Raw genomic sequence first — 17141 nt, forward strand, 5'->3', positions numbered from 1 at the left:
GTAGCAAAGGCAAATCTTCACATGTAGGCATCAAGCACATGATAAACAAGGATCACAGGGTGACATGTTCAAGGGGTACTTAAATAAAGATATTGCAAACCGTACAGGTTCCACCAAATGTCAACTTGTAAGGACATCATTTACCAGCGCAGAGGCAGTTCCAGCTCCTGAAGGGGATTTATCATCAGACTGCAAAATATTGCCTGTAAGAGGGCCCGCCATGCTTCTAAATTCGTAGTTGGCTCATTCATGCTCCTCTTCAAAACTCTGTACCATTCCGCTGTTTCCGCAGTGGACCACTTCAACAACTCCCTCCACCATGCGACATAGCTGGGGCCTGTGCATAGCTTTCCAGGACATGGCAATTCCACACCCAGCTAGTATAGAGGCCATGTCCATGAGTTTGACTAAATGTCAAGGTTTTTCCGATCGGTGATATATGCAAAGTAGACCTTCCACAGGAGTCAACTTTGATCTGCCCACCCCTGTATTCACCAGGCCCTATTCGATTTAGTGCCTAAAAGAGCTCACTTGCGGGCATTGCCAGAACATGTTTGAAGTCCGTCAGTTCACCAGCACACCATGGGCAACTCGGGGTCGCCTGCTTATTGAAGCGTGCAACCCTATTCGGGGTCATCTATGTCCTGTATAAAACATTCCACTGTAATAGACAAATGTGTGCATTCCTGGAGACTTTTTTTTTAGAGAACATTAGTGCTGTGTCCCACTGTTTATCATCAAATCTACATAATAGCTCTGCTTCCCATGCAGCTTTAACTTGTGCAACTCTGACACTCGCAATCAGACAATGGTATATACGTGTCACTGGTTTCCAACGTCATCCAGATTTTAGAGGACAGACAATGTATTATCACATTTAGGCTCCTCAGGCCATATAGGTAGGCCATTGCGTCTTAGCAAATTTAGCAATCCTCATATGTCTGAAGAATTGTCCCTTACTCAAGACAAGTCACAGAACACTCCCTTTGTAAAGATATCCCCCCCAGGTGGCAGGGCCCATTCCCTCCCATCTCCTGAACAAGGACAAATCACCCTTGTCGCTGCATGTGTAAGCCAATAGAGGCATGTTGGATGAGAATACATGTCCCAGGTTGAGAACCCTTCTTATCCTATTCCAGATCTGTCTGCCTAGTAACAGGATTGAAGATTAGGGCACCTGGCAGAGCCCTGAAAAACCCAGGTGGGTATACTTAAATTAACTTCAGGCTGAGAGGTCACATAGTTCCAACATTATAGCAAATATAACAGTCACTTCTTACTGCATTATTCTTGACTGCACAATTGAAATGATCAACCAATAGTAGCAGTTATCTGTTGTTGTCATTGCATTGAGATCCAGCCTGTCTTACTGGATAATACCTATATGTATTGTTTTTTCTAAACATCTCTGGGTGCTCTATCCCCACCAATATTATCCAGATGTCATTAAATACATTTTGTGAAGAATAATGCAGTAAGAAGTGACTGTTATATTTGCTATAATGTTGGAACTATGTGACCTCTCACCCTGAAGTTTTTGTTAATTTAATGCCTAGTAACAGGGCCGGTTTACTCAGGAAGCAGCTATCCGCAATACACAAGGCCTCCTTTAGAAGGATCTGCGTCAAGGCCCCATGCGTCAGTGTAGTATCAAGTGTCATTTCATCTGAAAGCCATTTAGCCAGGTATTGCGCCTGTGCAGCCAGGTAATACAACTCGGACCACAGCAATTATACCCTGCCGTCTTCATATCTCAATCGAAGCGTGGACAGGGCAATTCTGTGTCTCTTCCCTGCACAAAGGAATTAATTCACGAGAGAATCCAAAGACTTAAAGAATGCACCTTGGATAAAGTACAAGACATTAGTAAAAAAAAAATACAATTGATTGGGTCGCAACACCATTTTAACTAACACAACCCTCCCCATCAGCGAGAGTGGCAATCGACTCCAGAATATTATATATGCAGTGATCCCCTTCACTGAGCAAGCAGTATTACTCTCATGCATGTGGTCAGGTTTGTGCCATATATTGACCCCCAAATATTGAAATTTTAGAGTTTTGCACTTAATACTCAATGCTGGGAGATCCTCTGGGTCACAGGTACGTAGTCTAGCCAATGGGAAGATACAAGACTTTTCCTTGCTGAATGAGATGCTAGTAAGTACCGAAAAACTATCCAATACAACTAATATCCCCGGGAGGTTATGTGCAGGATCATGTACGTATAAAAGACAGTCATCCGCGTAGAGTGAGATCAAATGATGCGTACCATCCACCAATATCCCTGCGTCTGAACAATTCAGACCAAAGGAATATCGCTAATGGTTCGAGCGCCAGAATGTATAACATCGGCGACAGAGGACAGCCCTGTCTGGTGCCTCTGTGTATTTTCCAGGAGACAGATATCTTTACCGGTGTGTACCCTAGCAACCTACTCAGAGTATATTGGTTTATCCACCAAGAGAATCTGTCACCTATTCCAAAACTAGTCAGCACTGCGTGCATCCAATGCCAATGCACAGAGTCAAAAGCCTTGATGGCATCCAATGAAACAATCGCGTATGGGGCATCGTGTGACTGGGAACTGTCAATAACATATTGAAGCCTCTGCAGATTCAATGAGGTTTTTCTGTGGGGGGTCAAAGCCCGTCTGCTCAGGGTGTATCGGGGAGCCAATAACTTGCTTTAGCTGACCAACCAACGACGTCATCAATGTTTTAATATCCTGATTTAACATCGGCAATGGCCTATAGGAGTTGCACAAACAGTCGGGCTTCCAAGGTTTGAGGACTGGACTATCGTGGACTCACGCATGCTATTAGGCAAACAACCCGTCTTGTATGCTTCTTCCATTACCTGGAGGATTACCTGTACCAGAGCATCACTATGGGTCTTATAAAACTCTGACGGTAATCCGTCTCCACCTGGGGTCCTACCAGTTTTCAAGGATGCAATAACATTCGTAACTCCTCTTCAGTTATCAGCACCTCCAGAGCAGCGGCCTGGTCCGCTGTCAATTTCGGTTAAGTCACTCTGTGCTAGAGTATAACAGTCCTCCTTAGCATTCACCAGTCCATCCATGCCATACAACGCCTGGTAGTACCTACTAAAGACATCATTGATTGCGGACTGGGAACTCCAAATTTCACCACATTCATCCCTAATTTCAGTAATCGCGTGTCTGGGTCTCTTGTTTTTACATAACCATGGCAATAACCGTACTGCCTTATCTCCCTCCCTGTGATTTTATACAAATAAGTGCCATAGTGAAATTTCCGAAGACGTTCCCAAGTTTCAGTACACACTACACGCAAGGGCAACACGGCTGTCTCATCCGGACCGTCGTCACCACTCTCTTCCTCGAGTTTCAATATTTTGTCTTCCACTCTACCAAGTTCCGGTGTCAAAGTTCTCCCAAGTCCCCCCACCTTTGCAATAGACTCGCCCATCATCACCACCTTAAGGGTCTCTCAGATCGTACCCCAGTTGTCTATACTACCAATATTAACATCTATGAACTCACGTATTACCTCCTCCAGATGACTCTGAAACGCATCGTCTGAGAGGGCGTTCACAGGTATACGCCAGGTTGGCATTGGGGCAGGCGGACCCATTAGTGCCTAGGTTACTAGCAATGGGGAATGGTCAGATATGATGCTGCCAGCATAGACAGCATCTATGAATTCAATCACGCTTTCCTTCCCAGTGAGTAGGTAGTCAATCCTAGTGTGGACTTTGTGGCGGGGAAGAGGAAGAATAGCATTCCATGTCCCCGTTGAGTGTCCGCTATATGTCTACCAGGGAGAGGTCCAGTAGTATAGTGTTTAAGGTCCTGGCCTTGCTGGAAGGTTGTGTATATCTGCGATCAGATCTGTCTAATGCAGGGTTCATTGTACAATTAAAGTTGCCCCATCCCCCAAATACATAGTGGGCTTCTGACGTATATAAGAACAGAAGAAAGAAGACGCGTTATGGTTTGAGGCGTAAGAATTAATATTACAGATCGCCCTGTGTTCAATGAATCAACATACAATTACCAGCCGACCCTGGGCATCAGGTCTACATTAAGCAACTTGTACTGCACTGACACAGCATTCCATACCAGGACACCCCTAGCCTATCTTGAGAATGAGGAACCATATCCCACTCCCCCCTATTTGGGAATTATTTTAGTAAGGTCTTTCCCCAAGAGATGTTTCCTGTAGCAAGGCTATATAGGGATCCGTCTCCTTCGCAAATAGGAGGAAATCCTAAGCCGTCTCAAATGAGAGGACACACCCCTACGTTGCTTGAGGCGATCCTAAGCGTAGTCATCTTCCACGTGGACTGGCAATACTGGCACGCTCCCACCAACAGCCAGTGTACTCCAGTCAGTATTGATGCCCATCTCTCTCAGCCGATCGCATGCAACCCTCAAACATAGTAAGCGCCCACAGTCATCTGTCCCTGCCATACCAGTGCCCAAGGCCACCAGCAGTAAACTAGAACAATCATAAACCAGAACAGTTGAGTGAAACATATGGCTCCGTAGTGAGACACTGTTCAAGCCTGCCGCCTCCAAAATAATAACCATGCTCCAGAGGTCCCCGAGTATGGGAGAACCTGTCAAAGCAGGGTCCCCCATTGGTACCTTTGCCCGAGGGTCGTGGGCCACCCGTGCCTTGGTAGTATGAACTAAGTTCCCTCTGAAGGGTATGTGCATCCCTCCTGAGGCATTTTAGTCTGCAGTGATGTAGTACCATGTGCTCACTTATGCAGCTAAGATTAGATTCATGGGTGATCCATGCGCCCACTCAACAGGTAAGCAAGGCCCAGGTCAAGCGTCTCCTTGTTTCCCCATCTCCGACTCTGGGCCCGGCTCTAGACCACTCTCATCCACCCATTGGTTAGCCTGGGTGGGATGTTCAAAGAACAGTGACATGCCCTTATAAAGCACCTTAGGTTTAGCTGGGTATACCAACATGTACTTGAGGCCCAAGCTGCAGAGTCTCTTTGGTTGGGACAAACCTGTTCCTCATCTTTTATACAAGCGATGTGTAGTCTGGGTAGATAGCCAGCACCGACAATCCATGCTCCATTGTGCCCCCCTCTCTGGAGCACTTTAGTATTGTCTCTCTATCTCAGAATTTAAGGATCCGGGCATTAAAAGGTGAGGTGGTGCACCCGAAGGTGGACCGGTGGACCAGTGGCCTGTGAGCTCTTTCTATCGTGAATCCTTGGGATAATTTCCCCAGCCTGATTTCCTGTAGCAGTAGATTTCCAATATAGGATGTTGGGTCAGGCCCTTCCTCGCCTTCACCAAGCCCCATTATTCTAACATTGTGCAGTAACAATCTACCCTCAGCATCCTCTGCATGCTGCTCCAGTGCCCTGTTCTTGTGTACCCATTCTTCAACTGTCGCTTCGAGGGTCTCCGTGGTGACCTTCGTGGTCCAGGTCTGAGCCTCATTGTCTGCCACTTAGTAGACAGCGACTCTACGTCCTGTCTGAGGCGGTTCACATCAATCTTGATTTTGTCAATCTTCTATTCTATGGAGATGCGCAGTGCCGCAATTGCTGCCAAAACCTTGTCTTCCTGACCCGATGAGTGTGGGTCACTGTCCACTTGCGATCTGCCAGCCAGTTCCAGAGGGGGTGGCTCTCTGGGCTACGCTAGGGGCAAAGGAATCCATAATGGTTTTCTTCTGGGTGGTTTTCACCTTAGACAGCAGCATACTATTTGGCACCAGTCGCTAATGGTCACTGGCTCCATAGGGGTAGCAGCCCACTATTTCTCTAAGCCTTTTTCTATTTGCGTAGTGGGATCGCCAGACTCCATCAAGTAAGTGCGTTTCCTACCTGCCACGCAGTCCCAATCAGAGGGTGCCCAAGTGTCTTTTTTATATTAAGATGTCACAGCATGGGGCAGCAGGGACGCCAAAGATTAACTGCTGGCTGACTCATTCCCAATGGTAGCAAGGGGTGTACGCCGCCCCAGGAGGACAAAGCTCCCAGTGCTTCGCAGCAGGTGTTACTCCATGGTAGTGGCCTGTATCTAAGGCAGGCTGTCGGCCTCCTTTATTTCAAACTAGCAATGTGTCAAGCATTTGCAAGAGGGGTCAGTGTTAGCGTGTAAATAGTGTAATCATGCTCTATCACCTCTAATGTCCACTGTTTTGTGCAAGGATTACCTGGTGTACAACACACACACTTCCCCAATTACTTCTAGCTTCCAAACCGAGGGCCCTATTCTTTGCTAGTGTTGCAGTAGTTCATGGCGCAGAGGATGGGCAACGTCTGTGGCACTCTCTCTCTCTCAGCTCCTGGGAGCCCTAAAAGGACAATGCAGGTGCAGTGCCGTTTAGCTGATCTGGCAGTTATATCAGATGGCACCTGGGGTCTCGCCACCTTTCCTCAGAGTCACACCGAGCCCATAATGCCACAGGATCTGTACATGGTTCACCATTTTCACACACACGGGCAGGAGCAGCGCCGTGGCAATCCGTGATCGCACTACATGTGAGTTGCAGCTTCGACTGCAGTAATTGGCCGCAGTCACCATCTGAGGTCCCTGCTCCTCACTCCAGCTCTGCACCGCTTCCCAACACAGTCCTTACCGTGAAAGGCTCGGAGCAAAAGATCTCCAATGTACCACATGTGCCGCATCAAGCAACTGGACGATTGCAGGAGCAGGATCCTGCAGGCGCAGCACGGAGGAGCGCAGCCCCTCAGCTACACCAGGTCTTTCCCCACCTCTGCCGGTGTGACAGTACAGGTACAGTACAGTACAGTGACAGTACAGTCACGGCCGCGGTCTTGGTAGCGGTCCCAAAATTTGCCGGATTTCAGCCGACTGAGACTACTAATATGCTCTGGATTTAGCCTGAGTGTGTTCCAGTACCTACGACACCCTTTCTGGCAAAGATCTTTATTGAGTGCAGGCACAGAGGATCAAGTGCTGGATCAGCCTCAGGAGCTCGGATCAGGTACTCAATGTGGCATTGTGGCAAGCCACGCCCCCTTGACGTGGCTTGGCAGAGCGTGCCATCCTGACCTTGCTGCTCTAACTTTTCCGTTCACTTTGCAAAAATAGACCACACTAATCAAAGCCTGCAGCCGTTTATTATGTGCTGGCTGAAAAAGCATCTTCTACCATGGGCCTACAAAAGGATGGCCGCTCTAGTGCTCACATATTACTCCTAAAAAGACCAACAGCTCTATCTAGCATAGCCCAATCTATATACTAACAAAAAACACATCTTTCTGCCCTCCTACCTACTCCAACATGGGTGCTACAACACTTGTCCTCTGACATTAATTCTCTTGCGCGGGTGGTACACAACTATGTGTTTTCTGCCTACACCGTGATGTCACCAACTGCATGTACCCAGCGCCACAGCGTGTCTTTTGTAATTGGTACATGCGCCCCCCTTGTGGACATTGGATCTACAACTCTTCACTGAGGACAGAATCTTTGGGAATCTACTATATCACTTTGAAGCGATTTGAAACATATTGTGTATAGGCTCTATATAAATAAACTATCATATCATACTAAAATAAATCTGTAAGAGAAGATGTTTCATATACACTAAAAATAAAAGGTTTATCTAAAGTTAAGCAGATTGAACAGGTAAGTGGAACTTAGTTACTGCCATAAATGGCACCCATATTTATGCTGTTACATTTATCTTAAGCCCTAAACAGCAATCCCTCTGCAATGTATACTGACCTTAATTTAGAGACTGTTTATGAGATTCTGCAGAGATTTTGGCTGGGAACTTTAATGTTGCTGTCATCCTGATAGGAGATTGGATAACTAGCTTCCTGTGGGTCATATGACTAAAGTCTAGACATACTTGGTAAATCTCATACATACACATGCTCTGATCCATTCAGAGGTGATTTACCCCTGATATTGGGAGATGCAGATTCTTTTTTCTATAAAAAAAAAACTACTCTCCTATTGATTTGTTCTTTCTTTCTCAGAGCAATATATATCTATATATGTAAGCAAATCAGATCTTCTCCCACTGCTAATTTTAGATCCTAGTCTTGTTATGCGAAGTACTACTTTTTGAAGCAATCTAGAAAGAATAAATCTAAAATACAAAGGTGAACATTCAATGCAAATTATAATTCGAGTTCAACAAAAAAATCAAACTGACAATGTATTTGTAATAAATACACTGCCTCTGCCAACATACTGTGGGATCTTTTTAAAGCCTATTTAAAAGGTCAAATTACAAGTAACTCTGTTCATTAATCTAAAGAAAAACATAATATTGAAAAGAAAATCAGCTGTGACAACACCCATAAAGCCATGCCCAATTGATAAGAAAATACTTCAGACAAAATCTGTATGCACATTTTAATTGCCTGTACCAACTTAATGAAACCCTAAAGCTTAAGACCATGCAGAAAACTATCCTGTCACACAAGTGTTAGACAAAGCAAAAACAATGAGCCAGCTATGAGCTTCACAGTATAATGAAATAAAATACGGCATTCTCCCTATTTTTAAAAACATTTTTTTATTTATTGTGTATATAGTTCATATAAACTTTTGTACAAACATTAAAACAAATTCTCATTCAATACATTATACATAATATTAAAATGTTATGACAGTTGTCGATACAAAAAGGAGAAGGGAATATAAAACATCATAAAATTATCTCCTTTAAATCATACTAATTCATGCATACATTCTCCCTATTAGGAAAGAAAAGATGAACCTATTGGGTACCCTGATGAAATTGGAAAGGGGTTTCAGAAATACAATACAGAGCTATATACCAGTGCAATAACTGTGAAACTGAAAATGAGCAAAACTGTTCAAAATTATTTGAATACTGGCTATACAGAACCTGACCAACAATTCTTATGCAGCCCCTTATTAACACCTGAAATCGACTTGCCAGGCAAATAATTACCTAATCTTGGGGCTACCTGGGATGAGGGAAACGCAGAAGCGGTCCTAAACAACATTTTCAGTTAAGGTTTGCTGTTTTCAATTCATTCTAAAGAGTTTATTTTGTGTAAGCCATCATCCTAGGACTAGGGTGTTTGTTAATATCTCACGTTCTGCAGGAAAAGTAAAGGGACATAGGAGTAAAACCAGCTGCCCATCGTAGGGACTTCAATGCCCATAGTCCCCTTACCTAAATTGGGCTAATGAATGGATACGTGATTGAGGCATAGAGCACAAGTGAGGCCCTCCGTACTCTGCAAGCGGTGTGGTCGCACATGCAGAGTCATATTTCCTAATCTCTAGAATGCAGCTCTGCATCATACTCCAATCTCATCTAAAGCAAACTATGGACTAGGAGTACGCTAGGGTCTCTGGTCAGTAAGGTTCTTGTGTGTGGTCATGCAGACAAAGAAGGTTACCCTGCATGAACTGTCAAAACATCTTTGAGGGATTTAGAATGAAATTTGGCAATTTCCTAATTAAAGCTTTGGAGGTAAGACACAAAAAAAGGTTAGCGTATGAAGCTATATTATGAGAAGCCACTTGCGTTAAATCTGAATGTTAGGATCCAAGGCCATATAAGAATGTCAAAACTGTTACTGCATCCCCTTGTCAATGGGTCCCAGTGACATAATTTGATCACAAAGACTAAGCAATGGAAGGAAGTGAGATGGGGCAGAAAGCCCAGTTGGTAATTCCAAAAACCTTTACAAATATAAGCTGTTTTTTAATGTATGTTTAAACTTTAAATGTTGTGTAAAATCTTCAAAATGAATTTCCTTCTTTCTTCATAGAGTGAGGCTCATCAATTCCGTTACATGGCTGCTATACTTCGCCACTGTTTATTAACCAAGGGCCCATCTGAGGACAAAACAGAAGAGTTGCACAGGTTGGTATGATGGCCATTCTTCAAGGACCACTGCTTGCTTTTCTTGTGAAATGGCATTTGACTGCATAACTCTGAACCAGTCAAAGCTATTGGAATGCCCAAGCTGTGCTTTTTTTGTTTAATGTCCAGGTGGATAGCTCATCACTTGCCTCTTATGTGGGGCAAGCCTGCACTGTGCAAGTTTGAATTCTTGCAGCTTGACTCTGCCCTAGAGACGTCCTAATTTGAGAACCATTGCATTATTAACAGTTCTTATTAAATTGATTAGAAGATGAAGGAATTGCCATGAAGCGCTATATAAAAATAAAACGATTGCTAGTTTGTGGCTTTCTTTTAGTGTAGATATCCCACACTTAAAATATTATACACCAAGTTTAACATTTGCTTTAGCACAGACCAAATTGTTGAGCACTTCTATACTCAATGCTCATTCACCAGTGTTTAATCTGGTCATTATGTGTCCTTTGTGACTATAAGAATTGTCTAGTTTTGGCTCATTAGTGCACATTGGGCAGCTCAACCATACATGCCCCTTTATTGCCCTGGATGCTGACACATTTCACTGTATCTCTAACTTTGCTTGTCTTCAAAAAAATGCACATTGTGAGTTTCCTTTTCATACATCTAAAACTCTGAATAATTGCACTAGATCTAACTCTGAAACCATTATTGCTGGAGTGGTTTGTGTTTTGATCACGTAGGTTTTTAGTAGCACTTATGCTGCTGCAAAGCTACTTAAGGACTGGCAGTCACTTTTCTCATTGACAATAAGTAGTGAAATAACTTGAGAGATTAATTTTTGTGTCATAAACCTCTCGTTGTCCAATGTAAATGCAAATATTATTTTACAATGTACTGCTCACCACTAAAATCTACCAGCCGAAAGGATTGTCAGCAGAGTGGCGAGTTGTGCCCCTGCCTGGGTTATGCAGACCAGAGTCTGAGGAGAGGAAAGGAGGAGGAAAGGGTTAAGTGGATGTCAAAATGGGAGCTTCTACAGACAAACTAATTATGAATTATGAATGGGCCATATGGAAGGCAGGAAGATGGAGGTTAGGGGCGAGTGCTTGATTAAATGTGTATGTGTTTAGACTCAAACAAGTTGACTGACGACGTGTGGATTGAGGAGTAAGCCCGTTTATGGTGCCAAATGCCATCTGAGGAAGGTGGGATAGCTTGAGCTAAATTTATAACATGATAAAGGTAGTTCGGTTTCTGATAGACATTTGCTAATCTGACCCCTTTCATAATGATCCATGCCAAAATTCTTCTCCCCTGACATCTCCAGCAGCTACCCTGCAGTGCCAACAGGGTGGGTTTAAAGGCCATCTGTGCTTTTCTGACAGCAGCTGGAGCACAAAATTCCAGCAGGCAGATGTGCCATTTCTTACCATCTTCACCTCCAGTTCAAAACCTAATTGTCTACTCTAGTCAGCCTGGCGCACATTTCTTTTATTTTACATTTTTTTTTTTTTCAACTTTGTTTTATTGGCATTTTCATACTATAACAAAAGGGCGCAAAACATTTTCACAAATTGTGCAAGTAACAGGCCCCAACCCCCCCCCCTCACCCGCCCCAAACGCACCCACCCCCCCCCCCCCCCCAAAAAGGGAAAAACCAAAAAACTTAGTCCTCATAGAAACGTTCTGCTGGGGAGCCACTGTGTAAGCTCCGAGAGTCTGGAGCTCCAGGAAGAGCGAGAGCATTGACTATTAGAAATGGCTGATGAACTACCATCGTCCCCCGGGCCGAGGGCCCTGTCCGCTCCTTGTCCCCCTTGAGGGTCAGTGCACATCCCAACCCCATGTCTGCTGTGCCTCGTACCAGTTTGCATGGAAAGAGCTCAAGTTATTGTTCATCATTGCTGTCAGTTTATCCATCAGGTACATGTTTTTTACCTTTTTTAGCCAGTCCTCCTTCGATGGGGTCTCCAGGCTCTTCCATTTCTGGGCTAGTGCTACCCTTCCCGCCCTTAGCATTGTCTCCCACATCCTAGGGTATCGGGGAATGTCCGAGTCCTCCGGGGGGAGGCCCAGCAGCATTGTCAGGGGGTTCTGGGGGAGAAGCTCATCAGAAACTTCGGCGATACAGCCCCTCACCTTCTCCCAGTATGCCTGGGCTTTCGGGCAGTGCCACCACATGTGCCCTCTCGTACCGACCTGGCCACATCCCCTTGGGCATGCGGGGGACACTCCCGTGTACATTTTAGCCAACTTCACTGGATCTCTGTGCCACCCCTGTAAAATCTTGAAGTTGTGTTCCATGTCCGCTGTGAATAAGTTCCCATGGAAGGCTATTTTAAATATTCTCGCCCAGGCGTCCTCTGAGATCTCATCCCCCGCTAAGTCATTCCAGAACGAGCGGAACCCCCTTCTCTCCCCTCGGTTAACCATGTTCAGTAGCTTGTACATCCCTGATACCGCACCCTTCCTGGAGGTTGCCGAGTCCAGGAGCTTCTCGAAGGGGGTCAGCTGTCTTTTCAGATTCTGGCCCCAGGCCTGGTCACATAGAATTCCCTTCAGGCGGATGTATTCAAATATGGAGAGGGACCCCTGACCGAGGGCGTCCCTCAGTTCCTCATATGGCCGGAATTCTCCTTCTCCGAACATCTGCCCCGCCCACTCCATTCCCATGTCAGACCACGACTGGGCGTTGCGGAACCCCCTGCTTCCCAGTTTGAGGGGGTGACCCCAAAGAGAGGACATCGGTGATGGCCACGATGTTAGGTGTGCCGTCTGGGGACCCTCCCTCCAGATCGTCCAGAGGACTCCCAGGGTTGGGTGGGATTTGAGTCTGTTCGGAATAAACTTGCTAGGGGCCCAAAGGAGGTCTCGTATCTTCAGTGGGTGGGCGTCCATGTCCTCCAGGTATGACCAGTAAGTGCCCATCCCCTCTTTCATATGTTCTAGGAGGACGCGTAGTTGGGCTGCCCGGAAATAGAGTTGAAAGTCTGGTAACCCAAACCCTCCCTCCTCCCTCGGTAAGGTCAGGACCCTATTGGCAGTTCTCGGGGTCTTACCCTGCCATATGAATTCCCGCACCGCATTCTGAAGGGCTCTGAAGGTCCGGTCAGGGACTACAGATGGGAGGGCGGTGAAAAGGTATAGTAGTCGCGGGAGAATGTTCATTTTCACAGCCGTCATGCGGCCGTACCAAGACAGAATCATTGACCTCCACCTCCTCAAATCTGCAGTGATTCCCGCCACAACGGGATCATAGTTAGCAGGGGCTAGATTGGTTAGGTCCCGAGTAAGGAGGACTCCCAGGTATCGAATGGAGGCCTTTCCCACCGTTATTCCTTCCAGGCTGGCGAGGGCGTCCAAGCCCGGGTCCCGGGTTCTCATAGGGAGCAGGACTGATTTGGACGCGTTGATCTTGAGACCAGAGAAACGCCCGTAGGTAGCCATCAAGGAGAGGAGCGGGGGGAGCGAGGATCTCGGGTCTACGAAGTAAGCCAGGATGTCATCCGCAAACAGGGAGAGCTTAAATTCCACCTCCCCCCTCTTAATCCCCTTAATCTCTGAGTGGGCTCTGACTGCTATGGCTAGAGGTTCCATGGAGAGGATATAGATTAGAGGGGAAAGTGGGCATCCCTGTCTTGTCCCCCGCGACAAGGGGAAGGGCTCCGACAACCCACCATTGACTTGGACCCTGGCCCTCGGGGCCCTATATAAAGCTGCCACCCAGTCCCTGATGTGTGGACCAAAGCCCATTTTTTGGAGGGTAAGTTCCATGAATCTCCACTCCACCCTGTCGAACGCCTTTTCCGAGTCTAGGGACAGGACGCTCGCGTCCAAGTCTGACCTCTGGGCATAGTGCATCAGGTCTATGGTCTACCGGATGTTGTCTGAGCCCTGTCTCCCCCTAATAAATCCTACCTGGTCGCCGTGGACCAGCTTCGGCAAGACCCCCTCCAAACGTCCCCCAAGTACCTTGGCCAAGATCTTCACGTCAACATTCAACAGGGAGATGGGTCGGTAGGAGGAGCAGTCCCTAGGGTCCCTGCCGTCCTTGGGGAGCACCACAATAATTGCCTCCATCATGGAGTCCGGGAGAGACCCCCCCCTCCAGCACCGCGTTAAACACTTTTACCAAATGGGGGGAGAGGGTCGAGCGGAACCTTTTGTAAAAGTAGACAGAGTACCCGTCCTTGCCCGGGGAAGTGCCCACCTTCATTCCTCCAATCGCACGCTCTACCTCGTCCTCGGTCACCGGGCCCTCCAACCCCTCCGCTATCTCCCTGGTCAGGGCCGGGATTTGGATTGAATTCAGGAACCCCACCATCTCCGTCTCCTCCCATCGTACTCGGACGAATATAATTTCTCATAGAATCGGCGGAAGGCTTCGCCAATGTGGGGTGTGTCGTAGCCTACCTTTCCCACCTCGTTCTTGACCTCTTTCACTAATCGGCTTCTCTGCACCTCCCTCAGTTTCCAGGCCAGAATCCTGTCCGCCCTGTCCCCTTTTTCATAGTACTTTTGTTTGACCAGTTGGAGACTCCTCTCCGTCTTGTGGAGAAGGAGATCCTTCAATTGGAGTCTGTAGTCGTCCAATGCGGTCACCTGCTCGCTGTCTAGGGGAACCGTGGGGAGACCCCCAGTTTGGAGTAGGGCGATTTTCTCCCTGAGGTACCTTTCCTGGCCTTCCCTTTGCCTTTTTTTCTGGGCTCCTATTTTAATCCGGGTTCCCCGTAAGGTTGCCTTAAAGGCGTCCCAGAGGGTATGTGGGCCCACCTCCCCGTTGTCATTAAGCTCAAAGAATTCCGTGATGGCCTCGAGGACCTCCTGGGATAGGACTTCGTCCCTTAACAGGGAGTCGTTGCACTTCCATCTCCCTCTGCGTTCGTGTAGACCTCTCCTTGGTATTGTAGCTCGGACCAAGTCATGATCAGACCAGGGGACGGGGTCTACCCTGTGGCCCGAGACAAATGGACGTAGGGTCTCGTCTACCAGGATGTAGTCTATCCTGGAAAACGACGTGTGGATGGCTGAGTAATATGTAAAGGAGGGGGAGTCTGTTCTAGGGACGGGGATCGTGTCCAACAGGCCCAATTCTAGGTTGACTTTTTCGAAGGTGCGCGCCATGATCTCGTCCGCAGCCCTGGAGGACTGCGGGCCTACTCGTTTCCTGTCCAGGGTGGGGTCCAGAACCATGTTGAAGTCCCCCCCCCCCCCCCACCACCACCGTGCCATAGATGAAATATTTGAGTTTGTCCCCCACCTCCTCCCAGAACTGGGCTTGGCCTTCGTTTGGGGCATAGATGGCCGCTAGGGTCAGTGGGGCCCCCTGCAGGGACCCCCGCACCAGCAGGTAACGGTCCCCCGGGTCTTTCAGCGTGGCTTCTTTCTCGAAGCCCACATGTTTGGCTACCAGGATGGCGACCCCTCTTTTTTTGCACTTGTGGGATGCACTGTGGACCTCGATAATTCCCCCTCCCCGCATTTTGGGCTCCTTCCCCTGTGGCCAGTGAGTCTCTTGAACGAAGAGAAAATCCAGGTGTGCCCTTCTAAATTCCCTGCAGAGCAAGGACCTCTTGGTGGGGGTGTTTAAACCACGGACATTAAGTGAGCCCACTCCCAGGGCGGGCAGCCCGTCAGCCATAGTCACTATTTTTCTCTCTCTCCGTCAACTCCTCCCCTGCGCTCCTCCCCGTGTGCTCCGTTATATCAACTCTGTGTTCCCCTTTTCCCCCCGCCCCCTCCCTCCGGGTGGGCTTATGACAAAACCCCAACTGCCCCCCTTCCCCAAACCGTAACTGAACTTCCCCAACTCCTGTGGTCCCCCCCACCCCCCTCCCCGGCGTCCAGCCAAGTAGTTATGCCATCGCTGGCTTTTGGCCGAACCACCAGCCTGCCCACCTCGGCCAGGCAATCTGCATTAGAAGCTCATCTCCTTGAGCCCCCTAAGATCCCCCGCGTCTGTGACCCCTCTGCGGACCCCACCTACTTGCAGGTCGTAGGGACGTTGATAGTGAATCCTCTGAGTCTGCGTCCCTCCGACCAGGGCACGCCAGGGTGCCCCCGTGCTCAGTCCTCAGAGTCGTTACGTTCTCCGTCCTTTGAAGGGGAGGGGGTGTTCATTTTCCTGAATTTCCTCACGCCGGTGCGCTTTCTCCTCTCGCCGGGCGGGCCAGGGCCGCCGGGTCTCCCGTGCTCCGGCCCCGATGGGCCCCTCCGGGGGTTCGCGTCCACTGCGTATTCTTGTATGGCTCCCCTTATGTCCTCTTCCGTGATCAGGGTCGATCTTTGGCCCATGTATTCGAAAGTCAGGGAGAAGGGGTAGCCCCATCTGTAGCGCACTCCCTTTTCCTTGAGCACCTGTGTGAGAGGGCGGCACATCCTGCGCCTGGCCAGCGTGTAGGCGGAGAGGTCTTGGTATATCGAGACTTGTGCGTTGTTATAAGTGATTTCCCTAGCCTTTCTGGCCTCCTCCAACACCTTCGTCTTCTCTGAGTAGTAGTGAAACCGGACCAGAATCGACCGGGGGGCCCTGGCCCTGCCCCCCGCCCTGTGCACCCTGTCGAAAGTTGGCTCGGTTGTCATTTCCTCCGTGAACAGGAGAGTAATGATGTCTCGTACTGCTCGGGTGACGTCCCTCTCCGTTTCCCCCTCTATTTCGGGCACCCCAAAGATTCTGAGGTTGTTCCTCCTCTCCCTGTTTTCGAAATCGTCCATCTGTCGGGCTCTCTCCTCGTCCCTCCTCTCCAGGGCCTCCAACCTCATGCTATATTGTATGTCTTGGACTGCTATGGAGGATTGGTTGGATTCGACCTGAAGGAGCCTGTCCTCAATCTTGTCCACCCTCTGGTCCATTTTTTCAAATTTTTGGGCAATGTCGGAGCGCATGTCCCTTATTTCCTGTAGGATCGAGGCAAAGCCCCTTTCCATTGCCGCCGAGGAGGGGGAAGCTTCCCCCGATTGGGCCATGGTTCCTTCGCGGGTTAAGCCTTTGTCACCACTTACAACCCCCCAGAAGCGGTATCTCTGCAAGGCTTCCCTCCAGCTCATGTGGTTCTTCCCTGTGTCCTGTCGTCTTGATCCCCGCGGACCCGACGGGGGGCGGGGGGTCCCCTACTGGCCCGTCCTTCCTTGCTTGGGTTGTGCGCTCCACAGGTGTCCCAAATGGGGTGGCAAAGTCCGGGGGGGCGGGCACACGCCCCACCTGTTCTCAGGCAGGGGCCTCACACCCTTTTCAAGTGCCTCGTGGTCTTCTGGGGCCTCCTCCGGTCTCCTGGAGTTAGGGGGGGATGGTGGATCAAGGGAGGCCCAACCTTCCAATCCAAAAAAAAAAAAAGG

General features: G+C 48.3%; 1 protein-coding gene across 2 annotated transcripts in view; it reads left to right on the forward strand.

The window, feature by feature from the left end:
• The window catches only part of RIC8B (RIC8 guanine nucleotide exchange factor B), an 867363-nt gene that overhangs the window by 373088 nt on the left and 477134 nt on the right, over positions 1-17141 (forward strand). For both annotated transcript variants that reach the window (XM_069628263.1, XM_069628262.1), the window contains one exon: positions 9751-9845. In XM_069628263.1, the coding sequence (XP_069484364.1) occupies positions 9751-9845 (95 nt within the window). The remainder of the gene's footprint in view (positions 1-9750; positions 9846-17141) is intronic.

This window comes from Ambystoma mexicanum, chromosome 12 (assembly GCF_040938575.1).
Source record: "Ambystoma mexicanum isolate Mex_15411 chromosome 12, UKY_AmexF1_1, whole genome shotgun sequence".
Classification (NCBI taxonomy): Eukaryota; Metazoa; Chordata; class Amphibia; order Caudata; family Ambystomatidae; genus Ambystoma; species Ambystoma mexicanum.